The sequence below is a fragment of the Buceros rhinoceros genome, unplaced genomic scaffold, assembly GCF_000710305.1.
Source record: "Buceros rhinoceros silvestris isolate BGI_N320 unplaced genomic scaffold, ASM71030v1 scaffold11597, whole genome shotgun sequence".
Taxonomy (NCBI): Eukaryota; Metazoa; Chordata; class Aves; order Bucerotiformes; family Bucerotidae; genus Buceros; species Buceros rhinoceros.
Window position 1 is genome coordinate 14,575 of NW_010420483.1, and position 13,944 is coordinate 28,518.

The 13,944-nt window shown below is 38.6% G+C and overlaps 1 protein-coding gene across 1 annotated transcript in view; it reads right to left on the reverse strand.

The window, feature by feature from the left end:
• Positions 1–1,468: 1,468 nt before the first annotated feature.
• Positions 1,469–13,944, reverse strand: part of TYR (tyrosinase) — a gene marked incomplete at its 3' end in the record, with an annotated part of 19,802 nt that continues 7,326 nt past the window's right edge. Inside the window, exons 2-3 of the mRNA XM_010139318.1 lie at positions 10,270–10,486; positions 1,469–1,616 (exon numbers count right to left, since the gene is read on the reverse strand). Coding sequence (XP_010137620.1) covers positions 1,469–1,616; positions 10,270–10,486 — 365 coding nt within the window. The remainder of the gene's footprint in view (positions 1,617–10,269; positions 10,487–13,944) is intronic.

The window sequence follows — 13,944 nt, forward strand, 5'->3', positions numbered from 1 at the left end:
CGCTTGTGCATACATCCTGTCAAGCAGTCAGTGGGTAGATAGGCTAAATCACAGCTAAGATACACTGCTTAACTTAAAAAGTGCTCTAAAGAAAAAGCTTTTCACAGACAAGAGTTTCAAAACTGACACTGCCAGAAGGTTATTTATATGCTGTGGTATTAGGAGCAGAAGATACGTGGGTCACCCTTTGAAGGAACTATTGCACTCATGCCTGGGTGACCTGTTTAGAGCTGATGCCCTACTTCCGGATGGGTAAAGTATGAAAACAATCATTAGGCTCACTAAATATATAAACTGAGGAGAATAACCCTGATTTTTGTAGAAATGTTTCTTTTTACACTGACTACAGCTCTAGTTAATTAAGATAAAGTCTTATACCAGTGTTTTGGTGTGAACTGTCTGAAACTAAAGAACTTCACTGCAAAATGATGTCTGCAAGATGTAATCTGCATCCCTCCTGTGCTGCATGCCTCAGTGACCCAAATAAAGAAACAATTTGTCTTCATCTGAATAAGCACCTTGCTGCATGCAGGCAGGGTCTCAGTCAGTCAGTTTTGGAGCACTAAAATTTGTTACAGTCCCAAAAGTTTGTGCAGAGTAATAGGTTTTTAGTTCTAAACATTGCAGTAGCCAAGTCACAGTCAGCACGTGGTGGAAAGTAGAAGAAGGTCGATAAGAAAATACACACTGCTCCAGAATAAGTGTTGTTTCTGTGGCTTTTACTGTCCTTTGCTTAGTTAAGTTTCTTTTTTATTGTTCTTTAGTCATGACAGTTTGGTGTAATGCAGTCCAAATTAAATTGTTTGTAGCTACTCTGTGTATTATAATGATACAGAAATTTTAAGGTCACCATTAAATCTTAGAATGCTGCCTTTAACTTAGAAATTTCACTCTTTTTTTTTTTCAAAGCTGTGCTCCCCTACCCTTTCTTATTAATAAACATGATATTTTTCTGTTTGCTTTCCTTCTGCACAGCTGTTCTCTTTCATCAAGAGACAGTCACAATTTTGTTTGTCACACTGAAATAAGGACTTTTTTTCTTCCTTTTTATGAATAGCACACTTGGATTTTCCTTAAGGAATAGAAATTAAAACAGCACTGACATTAGAATGTAAGGGAATTGCTCCAACTGGTTATAATCATGTTAATATGAGTCACACACTTTCTGTCCAAACTTCCTGACACACATAGCCATATATATTAATCACTATGACATCACTGAAGAACTATTTTTACCTTGGTAATAAAAGCTGACTGCATTTATCAACTTTTCAAATTATATTTAATCCAGTGAACGTACAGGCAGGTTAGGAAAGATACTTGCTCTCACATACTAGCAGAGCTCAATTGTACGTGTCTGAAAATGCACCTAAAGGCATGTAAAATATTTCCCAATTTGAAATGTAGGTGAAAATCACACTGTAAAAACACAAAATTAATTTGGCTTAGTAAGAAATATTAAACTCACCTGTCAACAAACGCGTGGTGTAGTACAAAGATAGGATCATTTGCAGAGCCTTGTACTTGGGACATGGAGCCATTCATGTAGATGTGAAGTGCATTATGCAGACCGCTTTGAGATATGTTTGCTATTGCAGTCCGTGGATCAGCAAAGCCTGTATATGCAGGAGGAAATAATATCCTGATATGACAATTCGTATAATTCTTTTTCCAGAAAGACTGATGATCAAAGTACAACTTTCACTTCATTTACGTTCAGCTTTTTAGATAAGGGCTTAGGAAAACATCTAAAGGAGTGCTAATATATTTCAAAGGCATAGCAAAGATGAAATGAGAATAAGCTAAATTAAAACTCCTGTCATGTAGCTAATGCAGCATGTCAGCAAATGTACTGCTTAATTGCTTTATATTTTTAAATTTATTTGTCCATTGTGTCTCCCTGTTAAAAGGCAATGTAGTCCCTGCAGACATTTATGCATGTACATTTCTTCATGTTGAGAAAATCTATTCACTTTATTTTAATTTTTGATCTCTATACTTGCAGGCTTCTAAAATAAAGCAGGCTGTTTTATCTCATCATATAACCAATCACTGAATATTGTCTGTCTCCAGACGACATGTTATTTTATTGATAGGAGCCAACACAATATAAGTTATAATATTTACAAAAGGATTTGGTAAACAACCAATAACCTTCCACAGTCAGACTTGCAGGATGAAAGTGGGTGCATTGCTGTTATTTTGAAGGGCACTTAAAAGAGGGCTTTGAGAACAGGTCACAGACAACCCCTAAACAGAAAATTCTGGAGGAGTTTTGCTGCCTTTGCTGATGGTCACAGTGTGTGATCGTTGGCATCAGTTGAAGTAGTTATTTCTGTGAATGTTAACTGAAAATGATCTATCTGCGTATCAATCTATCTGAAGCAACTCTTCCGCTTATATTGAGCTGCATTATAAGTATGTTTAAGGGAAGATAAACTTTATTGGAGCCTGGGCAGAAGGCTAGATGTTTTATATCAGACTTGGGATACTTAAAATTTCTTAATGCATTGCAAACACTTGATCTAATCATTCATTAAAAACATATATAGCATACTCCCTTTGGCGCTGAACAGCTTTTCACGGAACATCTGCACATGAGCAATTTATCTTAATAATCTAATCTCTGCAACTGAGACAGCTTCAGCAACCCCACCCTCCAGCTCCCAGTTAATTGGGGTGCAGTCAGTCAGGGTCAAAGGTGACATCGTGTTTAACCATGTGCATGAGAAGTGCTAATATCTGGTTTCCTCTTATGAAAACTCTATATAAATTGTAAAGTTAGTAGGAATAAACCCACAATGTGTTATGATTTTATTTTATTAGTCTGGGACTTATCCTTCTCTCTCAGACTTTTTAAAAGACTTCGGTATGATCAGCTATTCAGGATGACTTACTATGAAATGGGGTAGAACCAATTAAAAAAGATAATGTAAAAACATTAGATTTTTTTTTCAGAATACAGGAAACATTCTAAGGTGGCTGCAGTAAAATCACCTTTAGAGCAAATGTGAGGCTACAGCTCTACAAGCTCAGTGAGCTGAAATAAGAACTCCCAGCTTCTAGACAGAGGAACTCCACTTTTCCCACCCTCTTTGTCCCACGCTGTGCCTTCCTCTACACCTCATCAGCCCTTCTGTGAACTGATTTAACTCACTAGTCTGGCAGTAAACTACGCCGGAGTGTGGAATGTCATTTTTTTTCCAGGCTACTAAGATACAGTATCTCATGTAAGCGTATGATGAGAAGCAGCATTGGTACCGAAAGAGGAGGGCAAGTGAATGACTGTTGGATGGAGGAGATTACACAGAGAAGCAGGTCTGTCCCTGATGGCAGTGATCTGTTAAATGTTCTGGCCACTACAGGAAGCTCTAGCATTCACACATGCTTTTAAACCCCATTGAATTACAGTGCATTAGAAATAGCCAGTAGGTCGTACATCACTGAAGTGAGTGGAAGGTTTACCAGTCATTTCAATGAGAGAAAAATCACATTTTTAAGAGATCAAAAACCTCATTCTGCTCCTGCTCATAGCACTGTAAATCAACAATAGTGACTCAGAGGATTTGAAGTATCTGTGCTGGAGCCAGACCAAAGTAAATCAAGTGAGGATTTAGCCCAAATTTTTTTATAGGAGGGGCTAATGATGCCACTCAAAATTAAGGCTGCCTGAGTTTTTAGGATGACATATATAGGTGGTTCTCACTGAACATGCAGTTGGGTCAGGTGTATGGCTTTTAATAGAGTATTTTAATAATACTAACTGCAGATTTTACAATTTTATAACGGAGATCACATAAGTCCATGTACAATCAGTCAAGGACAAAGCTTTACATACTGAAACCAGGTAGTGTTTTCCTCAGTTGCTCATTTGCCACTGACTGAAGCGCTGTAAGTACGCCTAGCAGAAGGAAAGCAGAACTCAGAGAGCATTAGCTGTGTTCAGTGCTACAGGAATGGAGGAACCGGTCCAACAGTCCTGTCTCTTCTAATTATCTTAGTACACTGCTTAATACCCACGACAACCCTAACATCACTGAGCTCTTCGTAACAGTTTTGCAGGTCATATTTTTTAACTGCAAAACTGTTGTTCTTACAAAATAAATTTTAGTTTTTATGACTTTCTAGGCCAACGGTTAGGACAGCCAGGACTTTAAAAGTTTACTTTTTGTTACCTCAGGTGCATCGTGAGGGGGTTGAATGGACCCTCAGTAAGTTTGCGGATGACACCAAGTTGGATGGAAATGTTGTTCTGCTTGAAGGTCGGGAGGCTCTGCAGAGGGATCTGGACAGGCTGGATCAATGGGCTGAGGCCAGTTGTATGAGGTTCAACAAGACCAAGTGACAGGTCCTGTACTTGGGCCACAACAACACCCTGCAACGCCACAGGCTTGGAGCAAACTGGCTGGAAATTTGTCCATCAGAAAAAGAGCTGGGGGTGTTTGTGGACAGCAGCTGAATATGAGCCAGCAGTGAACCCAGGTGGCCAAGAAGCTCAACAACATCCTGGCTTGTATCAGAAATGGTGTGGCCAGCAGGAGAAGGGAAGTGATTTTCCCCCTCTACTCAGCACTGGTGAGGCCACACCTCAAGTACTGTGGTCAGTTTGGGGCCCTGCACTATAAGAAGGACATGGAGGTGCTGGAGCATGTCCAAAGAAGGGCAACGAAGCTGGTGGAGAGTCTGTAGCACAAGGTTTATCAGGTGTGGCTGATGGAACTGGGATTGTTTAGTGTGGAAAAAAGGAAGCTCAGGGAAGACCTTATCATTCTCTACAACTACCTGAAAGGAGATTGTAGCAAGGTGGGGTTCAGTCTGTTCTCTCAAGTAACAAGCAATAGGATGAGAAGAAGTAGCTTCAAGTTGTACCAGAGGAGATTTAGGTTGGGTATCAGGAAAAATTTCTTCATGGCAAGGGTTGTCAAGCCCTGGGACAGGCTGCCCGGGAAATAGTTGAGTTACTGGAGGTATTTAAAAGATGTGTAGAAATGGAGCTTGGGGTTTAGTAGTGGACTTGGCAGCACTGGGTTAATGATCTTGAAGGGCTTTTAAAGCCTAAATGATTCCATGACTCTACATGTGAGTCCTACTGGCTGGTATACTTTGCCTCACTTTCCCTGGGGATGACTTTTACTTTAGTAAGGTTTTCACATTTTAGAGATGTTCAAGTCAGATAGGTTCATCTACTTTAAAATAGGAAGGAAGATACAGATATAAGTATTTTAAGGCCATATCCTTGCTGGTTTTTGAAGTCAGTGATCTGGCTTATGGTCATGGAGTTTTACTGCCATTGACAGTCTCATAGGAAATTTTGCAGAGTTAAATTTTACGTATTTTCTCAAGCAATGTTATTACTGTAATCTCTCTAGAGTCAGGTAGCTGCAAGATTTGCAGAATTTGGCCTAGGGGGCTGTAGTAAATGAAAGTTTGTGATTATCTAGTTTAGACCATGTCACCATCTAGTTTTATTTTAAAATGGCTCTTGTAGAGTTTTACTGTGGTCTGGGCTAAATAGTATTTCTAGTTCTCTAGTGATGACCCTCTGCAATTCGACAGCACTTTCTCAAAGCCCAGCATAAATTTACTCAGAGGTTGAGGTTTGAACTGGGAGAGGAATGTTGGCTGTAGGCTAAAACTTTTTTAATTAAAACTTTTCTGTTGGCAAACGTCATTTTGAGAAACCATTTTTCATTAGCTATATGGATCACAGTGAAAATGCTGAGAAAAGTTTTCTGGATGAAAATCTCTCATTTCAGAAAAAAAGGAAAATGTCCTATTAAAATGATATTATATTTTGAAATGTTTGATGTTTTATTCCAGTATTTCCTGATAGAACAGCAGTAATAATACATAATTGTGACAGACAGTGGAATGCTATAATATGGCTTGACTTGATACCATGCATCATGAGTTTATTACTGAATAATACAAGAGGTATAGAGTTTTAGAATTATTTTTTAAATATTCTTTTGTCACTTTGTCCAAAATTTTGAAGGCACTATTTTCATTTGAAGTTGCCATGAATAAAATAATTTCAAATGTGGAATTTGCTCATAAAGGAAAGGCAATGCTAAGTTTTTCAGCCATCTTTTAGGAGGTAGCATTCAAGGTGTCACACCAAAACTGAACTGCATAAAGAAGAAACACAACTATTTCATTTGCAGTCAGTAATCCATTTCTGATCTCACCTCATAATCTAGACTGATCCTCTTCTTGTGTCCATGAAGTGTCCATTGAAGTCAATAGTGTTACTCAGTTAGGGTCACAATTCAGCAAATCCTATTTAAAACAATTGCTTCCACTTCAAGGGACAATGTGCAAGCTTCTTTAACCTGTTGTTTTTCAGTGAAAGCGGAAACTGGCCTGTCCCAGGATGAGCGGGCAACCCGTGAGCTCAGCCTCAGGGGGGTATGGCTTTATTGAACAATATTGACATTTGCTATTTATGGCTGTAGTGTTTACTCTTTGGTGACAAAATTTTTGTCTTTATAGCAACATTTTCTAATAGTCAAGAACAGATTCAGCCTGTGTTGCTGGCATCTGCTCACAATGATGCTGATACCTACCCCTGCCAAGGATCAAAAGGTGTTGTGTTTGTTCCAGCGCACTCAAGCATGGAAGAGCACACAATTTTGCGCAGAGGGGGTTCTTCTATGTGATCAGTTCTTCTAAGTGATCGCAGGTGTTTTCCATTACAAAACTAAAACTGTGAAGTAAATCAGGTGTAAATCCGGAGCCACTTAGTTACAGTCACTGGCTTGGTTCTGGTCATCTTTTGTGAATCTAGAGTAACTCCTGTGAAGTCAATGGACTTACTTTAGATTTACTTTGGAATTAAAATAGGTTAGAATTTGACCTTAGATGTAGTGGCACAAACTTCCATAAACAAGTAAAGAAAGATTGAAAAGCTTTTTTCTTAGGAAAAGAGGTAAATATTAGGAATTATAAAATGTTACCACTTTTGGAAGGATTCACAGAAGTGCACCCTGACACAATAAATGCGAGCTGACAATTTAAGCTTGGCATATGTAGACAAAACCCCCCCTAAGGCCATTTGAAAGAAAGGAACCAACACAGTCGGGGCTTTTTTGACAGTAAAACCTCTTTAAAAACTTTCTACCATCTTTTTCATCATTAACCATGTATTCTTCAGTTCACTATCTTGTTAGCTAAATACGTTAGTTGACAGAAGTGTTTGTGGTCCTGTAATCTAATGCTGAGTGTTGAAATAATTCAGGTAAAAAAATAAAATAGTCTCAAAAAATATAAAAAGCTGTTCAGAATAATACTCCTTCTGATAGAATAAGCTCCATCTCCATAGTAATGTAGATAAATGCTAGCTGAGACACATCTGGCTTGTATTCAGACAGACTCATCATCGTCACCAAAAGAGCCCCTTATCATGGAGTGCTCTGTACACAGTTTCACTTACATGATCTCTGGCTCTAATGAAAATTCTTACTGTAAGAAAGGTAACATCACTCTGTTGACCTTTACTCTTTTGCTTATCAGCTCTTTAGTGCAGTAGACCTCCTTTAGCTAGGCTATAAAAGTTAGTCAAGTATATAGGATCTGATAATTGCACTGGGAGTTGGATGATGAGCAGATATGGTAGCTTTCCTAACAGGACTTCCTCTAGTGTAGAGAGGATCTAATGTTAGGTTGTTTTGGTTTTGTTAGTTTCATGCCTACAGAGCTTCTAAGGAGGCGATATTAATTGCCTTGGTTTCACCATACTGATCTTTTCCTCAGTGTGCCACAGTTTTCCAAGCTCCCTCCATATGGATCCTAGGATTTGCAAAGGTCCACCATCACTGTTAGAAGAAGAGGAGCTGTTCAGTCTCTCCCCTTTGAGAGTCACGTAGGAGGGATCCTCTGGAAGGGCTATAGTGAGTGCCAGGGAGGGCATATCTGGGTGGACTGATAAAGCGGGCATGCTCTGCCCCTGGGTTGAGATGACTGGATGCATCCAGAAGCCATGCAGCAGCATGATCAAGATAATATACGTTGCTTCTATAGCTGCACAAACTTCTGAATCATCTAACTTGCATGCATCCGTCAGGACATATTGGGTTTTTTTCCCCAGACTATTAGAAATATCTAAACCACATGAAAATCATTAGAACTAATTGGTGGCAACCATGACATGCTTCATGTGGCATTTGGAGGGCTCCAAATTACCACGGTGTGAGCTGGAGCTTCATGACCTCAGTTAGGAGAAAGATGAACACTCTTCAGCTTCTGAAGGGTAGTTTCGCAGAACAAAAGAACTCTCTCAGAAGAAAATTTGGTCCAGAAGACCTCTTTTCAAATGTAGTGACATTGTCATTATTCAGATCAAAGCATGACCCTCTTCAAAGGTAATTGGCAGATGATAATCTGATATTAAAAAAGACCAGCCATGACTATGTTTGCTAGCTATGAAATTAATGTGACAAAGAGACAGCAGTAGAGAAAAAGTTTGATTAATCAGACAAAACACTGGCTCTCATTTTAGAGTTAAAATAACTTCTTCCAGGCTGTTTGAGAGCTGTAGATGCTTTCATGATCGCTGTGCAATTCTGTTGAACATCTATTCTGTGAGTTTTTTCCAAATAGATACTGTTCTGTTCAATAAGAAACTTTATCCATTTATATCGAAGGGGTATATTTGATCTATGACTCTGTTTAGCTGGCAGTTTAGACCTAACATTGACAAAAAGCAGGTTTTATTCTGAAAATACTCACTGGATTATTTTTATTTAATGAGCAGTCATGATATTGAAATTTAGGCTGTAAGTGAGCAGTCGGTTTTGACTCTGCTTCTCAGTAAACCTGTATGTGGCTACGCATAACTTCCACAGACTGTGCCTTTTTGTTTACAATACTAGCAGCATGACGGCAGACCCTCATTATTTCATTACTTGTTTGCTTCGATTCCCTTTTCCTCCCTTCTCCTATACCACCCTTTGCATCTAGTCACACACTTTATGGAGAAAAACGTGAGCAAACCTCTACTCAGTTATGTCACCTTCCTCTTTCTGTACTTGACATGTTTTCTGTTTTCAAAGGTAGAAAGCACAGCTATGTCCAGAGCTGGAGTCAATTAGTGTCTGGATTATCTGTTGGCTTCAGCAGACAAATTCCACATTTTTGACTGTATTTAGAGCAGAAACTGGTTCAACACTTTATGGAGAAAAACGTGAGCAAACCTCTACTCAGTTATGTCACCTTCCTCTTTCTGTACTTGACATGTTTTCTGTTTTCAAAGGTAGAAAGCACAGCTATGTCCAGAGCTGGAGTCAATTAGTGTCTGGATTATCTGTTGGCTTCAGCAGACAAATTCCACATTTTTGACTGTATTTAGAGCAGAAACTGGTTCATTCCCCAAAGAAAGCTTTATGACATTCCACACTGCATTAAGAACTATAAATGTATTAAAGGCTTTGCTTTCTTTTCCTCGCACCAACTCCTACACCGCATTGTTTTGGCCCTTGCAGAGTTCCTTGCAAGCAAAAGTCTCTGGGACGTCAAAGTAGATAGTATTTGATTCAGTTGATATATGATACTGCAGAAATATTTATTAATAAATATATAATGTGCTATCCTTGTTTATTAGCAATTTAGCAAGATTCTGAAGAGATTGGGCAGACAGATAATTAAGAATAACTATTCCTTTTAGCAAAGAACCCTTGTTTGCTAGCAACTAGGAACATTCAAAACTGGTTGGATAGTTTGATAATTAAATAACTAATTTCTTTTGGAAATGATACTAAGGGTAATTTTTGAAGTTTGTCTCAATCCTTAACCCTTAGAGTTTTGGGAGAAGTCTGCTATGGAGTTCACAGTGGCAGGGTAAAGACATAACAAGCCAACTGGCAGTACTCTCTTTGAGCCATGTTGTCCCGCCTGGCCTCTGGAAGACAGCGGGTTCCAGGGCAAACGTGGAACCCACATGAACACAGTTATGAACATGTGTAAGCAGATTATTAGACTATCTCCTTTTATGCAGTGATACATTTCTTTGCTGTGCCTGTTGCTGACTATAACAGATGATATCTCCTAAAAGATGGGTTTAGGGTCTGATCTAGTCTATTTTCTATTTTATTATCAAATGCCTTTAACCTGGTTCTTTCTGTCTGTTGCTATTGCAGGAGAAAGCATAATTTTTTCTTTCTTTATGAGTGATAGTTCATGGAATCAGCTCAGACTGCCCAGAGTTTAAAGCCTCTAACCCCAGAAATAATCAATTTACACGTGGAAATGGTATAATACAATAAAACATGTTACCTTCCAAAGTGTTTCGGAAACTGTAATTGGCCATTTTATCCATGGATCCAGACTCATACTGAGTCAGCGACAGGCAAAATTCAACTTCAGCTGAGGATGGGAGCCTTGGGGTCCTTGATTTGTCGTTGTTTCCAGGATTTCTCAGTATAGGCCCCTCACTCGTGGCATTGCATAGAGCCTGTTGGCTATTGTACTCTTCAGACCGAGTACAAATAACCTGCATAAAACACTTACTATTAGCAGAGTTACAATTGTAAAAAATAAAAGCAAACAAAAGAGGGACTTTGATTACTTCTTTTTTTAAAAGGAGCAAAGAAAATGTAAAATGTAATAAGTTTGTTGCAAGAATATCTATTAATTTTTAAATTTTCTATGTATTATTTTAATATAGGCTGGGTTATTTCATAGAAGACACCCTTCTACTACAGTGCACTTTTTGATATGATAGACTAGTTTTTATCTGAAGTTACCTGTTTGGACTAAGGCATCAGTTTTCATTTATGCCCCTGAAAACTTACTGAGGTTAAACTCAGTGTTACCTACCAATGCAGCAGGGCACAAACAGTTCAATCTGCTGTCATAGATGCTAAATAGAGGCTTTCTGGCTTCAGCAGACTGATGAACAAGACATAATCAGATATTTTTCTCTCCACAGAGTAAGAAGGGGGATTGTTGTCTTGGAATATATATATATATGTGTATATATATAAATATTCTGAAAATATCTGTATTGCTTTGTCAGACTAAATGAGCTCTTAGTTTCTCTTTGTCTTGATGATGTTGTACGTACAAAATAGGAAAAGATGATACTCTGCTTCCCAGGAATGTTGTGGGGATGAGCAGGGATGAGCAGCAGCACCAACAGAGATGCTGTAGTGATGGGTGTTGGGGAAGAACTTAAAACAGGGACATGGATACAGATATTAAATACTGTCAAAATCCAGCATCATTTATATGAATGTTCTGGATTCTCAGGCAAAGTCCAGTTACCATGGCATAACAAGTCATTATTTGTCATATTGTCTGTAGAATCTACCAGTTCAATTGGAGACTCCTGGAAGAGCAAGGTAGAAACTTCAAATGGTAATCAGGTAATTTTGGCTGAGTAAAACTTCTTAACATTTGCCATGAGTTAAAAGTCCTCACAGGGACTGCAAGTGTCACCAAGGTATTGCTCAATATCTTCTTAAACCACGATAACTTATTTGTTACTTAAGGACATGGAACTTCTGATAACCGTGATCTTTTATAACAGCTCTCACTGCTTGGCCAGAGAAGTGATCGGACTGAGAAAGAGGATATTTTTTCATCTTCTGGTACAATAAACCCACAGAGAAATAGTACAAGTACCATCTCATATTTCTACTTTATGTTCAGGAACTTGCCTGACATGGAGTCAGGATAAAAGATGGAGAAAAATATAATAACACAATGACAAGCAGAAGACCAGACTAGAGGGTTTGGAGAGTGTGTTTAGTGGTACAGTTGATGGGTTTATGAAAATGAAACAGAGCAACAGTGTCTCAAAACTCCCAGAAGTGGTTTTGTATCCCTTTCAGGTGAGGCTGAGGCTCTGAAACAAAACTGCTGTCCATTGTTTTGCTTCTTTTTTTAAAAAAACCCACCAACCAAACAAACAAAATTCAAACCACCAGAGATCTCTTCAAAATATATTCCCTGGTAATCAATGTGGTTAATAAGAACTTCAATGTGGTTAGTAAGAACTTCATGTGGAGAAAGTTCAGTTCTCATTATTGAACGAGACAGCATAGGGGAGAAAACACATAATACTGAAACCTTCAGACTTCTTTCATTCTGGAGGTACATTTCTAATTCATAGACTGAAACAATGAATGAGACTTTGAGTGAAAGCTATCATATCTGCTGTGATTGAAAAACATGAGATTATCTGTTATTGAAGGAATTGAGTGGGAGAATCATTTCACCAGCACTTGCACGTATAAATTGCCAGATTGAAGCAACACTTTAGGATAAAGTGTCCTCTGCAGTCAATAGAGAGAGGCACCTCCCGAATGTGACTCGGCTCTCCTAAGCCAGACTTCTGGTGCGTGAGATGTACTTACCTCTTGGGATGCTTATCTCTCTGCATTGACATAGTCAATGAAAGAAAATTTGTAAAAAAATCAATGCAGAAATTGTCTCTGGACTGCAGTTAGCAAGGGAAGCAAAATTAAGAGTGTTCAACTTCATGCTCTGCTTCTGCATTAGGACGGGAAGAATCACACCCTGGAGGTACGAATGTGCCTCTGAAGTGACTAAAGACAGAGTCAAAGGCAAGTTACTTTGCTGCCTAACTAACTTTTGAGTGAGTGGAAGGAGATGAGAAGAATATTTTTCTAAGTGATTTGACTACAAATTCACAGAAAATATATGCCGGAGCTGACAATATAGCCTAGATTTCTTAAAAATCTAGTGTTCTTAAATTATAAGTTTCCTATGAATATGAATCTCATGAATAAATTATTTTCATAATTTTTTTTGAGGAAATAAGTAATCTTATCAGAGAAATTTATCCTCACAGACTGCTCTCCTAGCTGAAATCTGCCCTAATTTCATTAAGACTACTATGGAGCCCTTGGCTCTAGGTAGTTATCCAGCAGAGAGGTTCATGTGTACATTCCCTCCAAAAGATCACCACTGTGCCTCTAAGAAGTCTTTTCCAAGAATCCCCTCTGAGAATGGAGAGGTAATAACAGGGAGAGACCTACCATTATAAACACAAAGTTTAGCTACGGTGCTGTTTTTTATGATTGCTTTGTGTTACTGGGAGTTTATTCCTATTAGAAGGATGACTTAGGCTGAGGGATATGCGCTAGTAATGTCTTTGTTTATAAAGAAAGCGCAGACCCGTGTCCCTTAAAGTGTGCTGGTGAAGAAGGCAGGTGTGTCTTGGCTGGTGTAGCTCAGCCCAGCTGGAACACTTGACTCAGAAACCACATTTATGTGGATTTTCTGTTTAGCTCTGTTTCCTATGGACCTTATCTAGGTCCATATCTTCTTCTGGCTTCTCTGCACTGTAGTCTCCTATCTTTCCATCTTCTCCTCGCTGCCCTGGGCATATATATCCATTGTGGCCTAAAGAGGAGTCATATGCTGCCTTCGGGGCTGGTTTTTCAGGTATTCAGACATGGAATCTTTAAGTATGAGCTCAAATACACCTAAACAAAGGAACATTACTCCTTTAATCTGCCGATTCATTTCAATGGATTTTATTGGAGCTGTTAAAGTTATGAGGCTTGTAAATGGTTAGAGTGTTCATTAATTTATTTATTTGTTTATTTATGTCTCAGTGTACTGTCTGAATAACCAAATTGATCCTAAACAGAAGCAAGATGCTATAAGGCATCTGGTAACTCATGGACAAGAAAATGCCAACATAAGGGTCAGGAATGAAAATGCTTATTTGTGACCTTCTGCTTTTTGTTTTGAACTAAAAATTTAAATCCACCCATAAAATTAGTCAGGATGCTTTTCTAGAAAGATAATACAAATTACAGGTCTGTCCTGAAACTATAATTTGCTGGTTTATCAGTCATGTGATGTATAAGTGGTAACAGAACGCAGGTCAGTTAAATGGCTCTTGCTGGATGCAATCTACATAAAGCACACACAAAAATGGGTCACATCATTGCCTTCTTTTCACTTTTCAGCAGG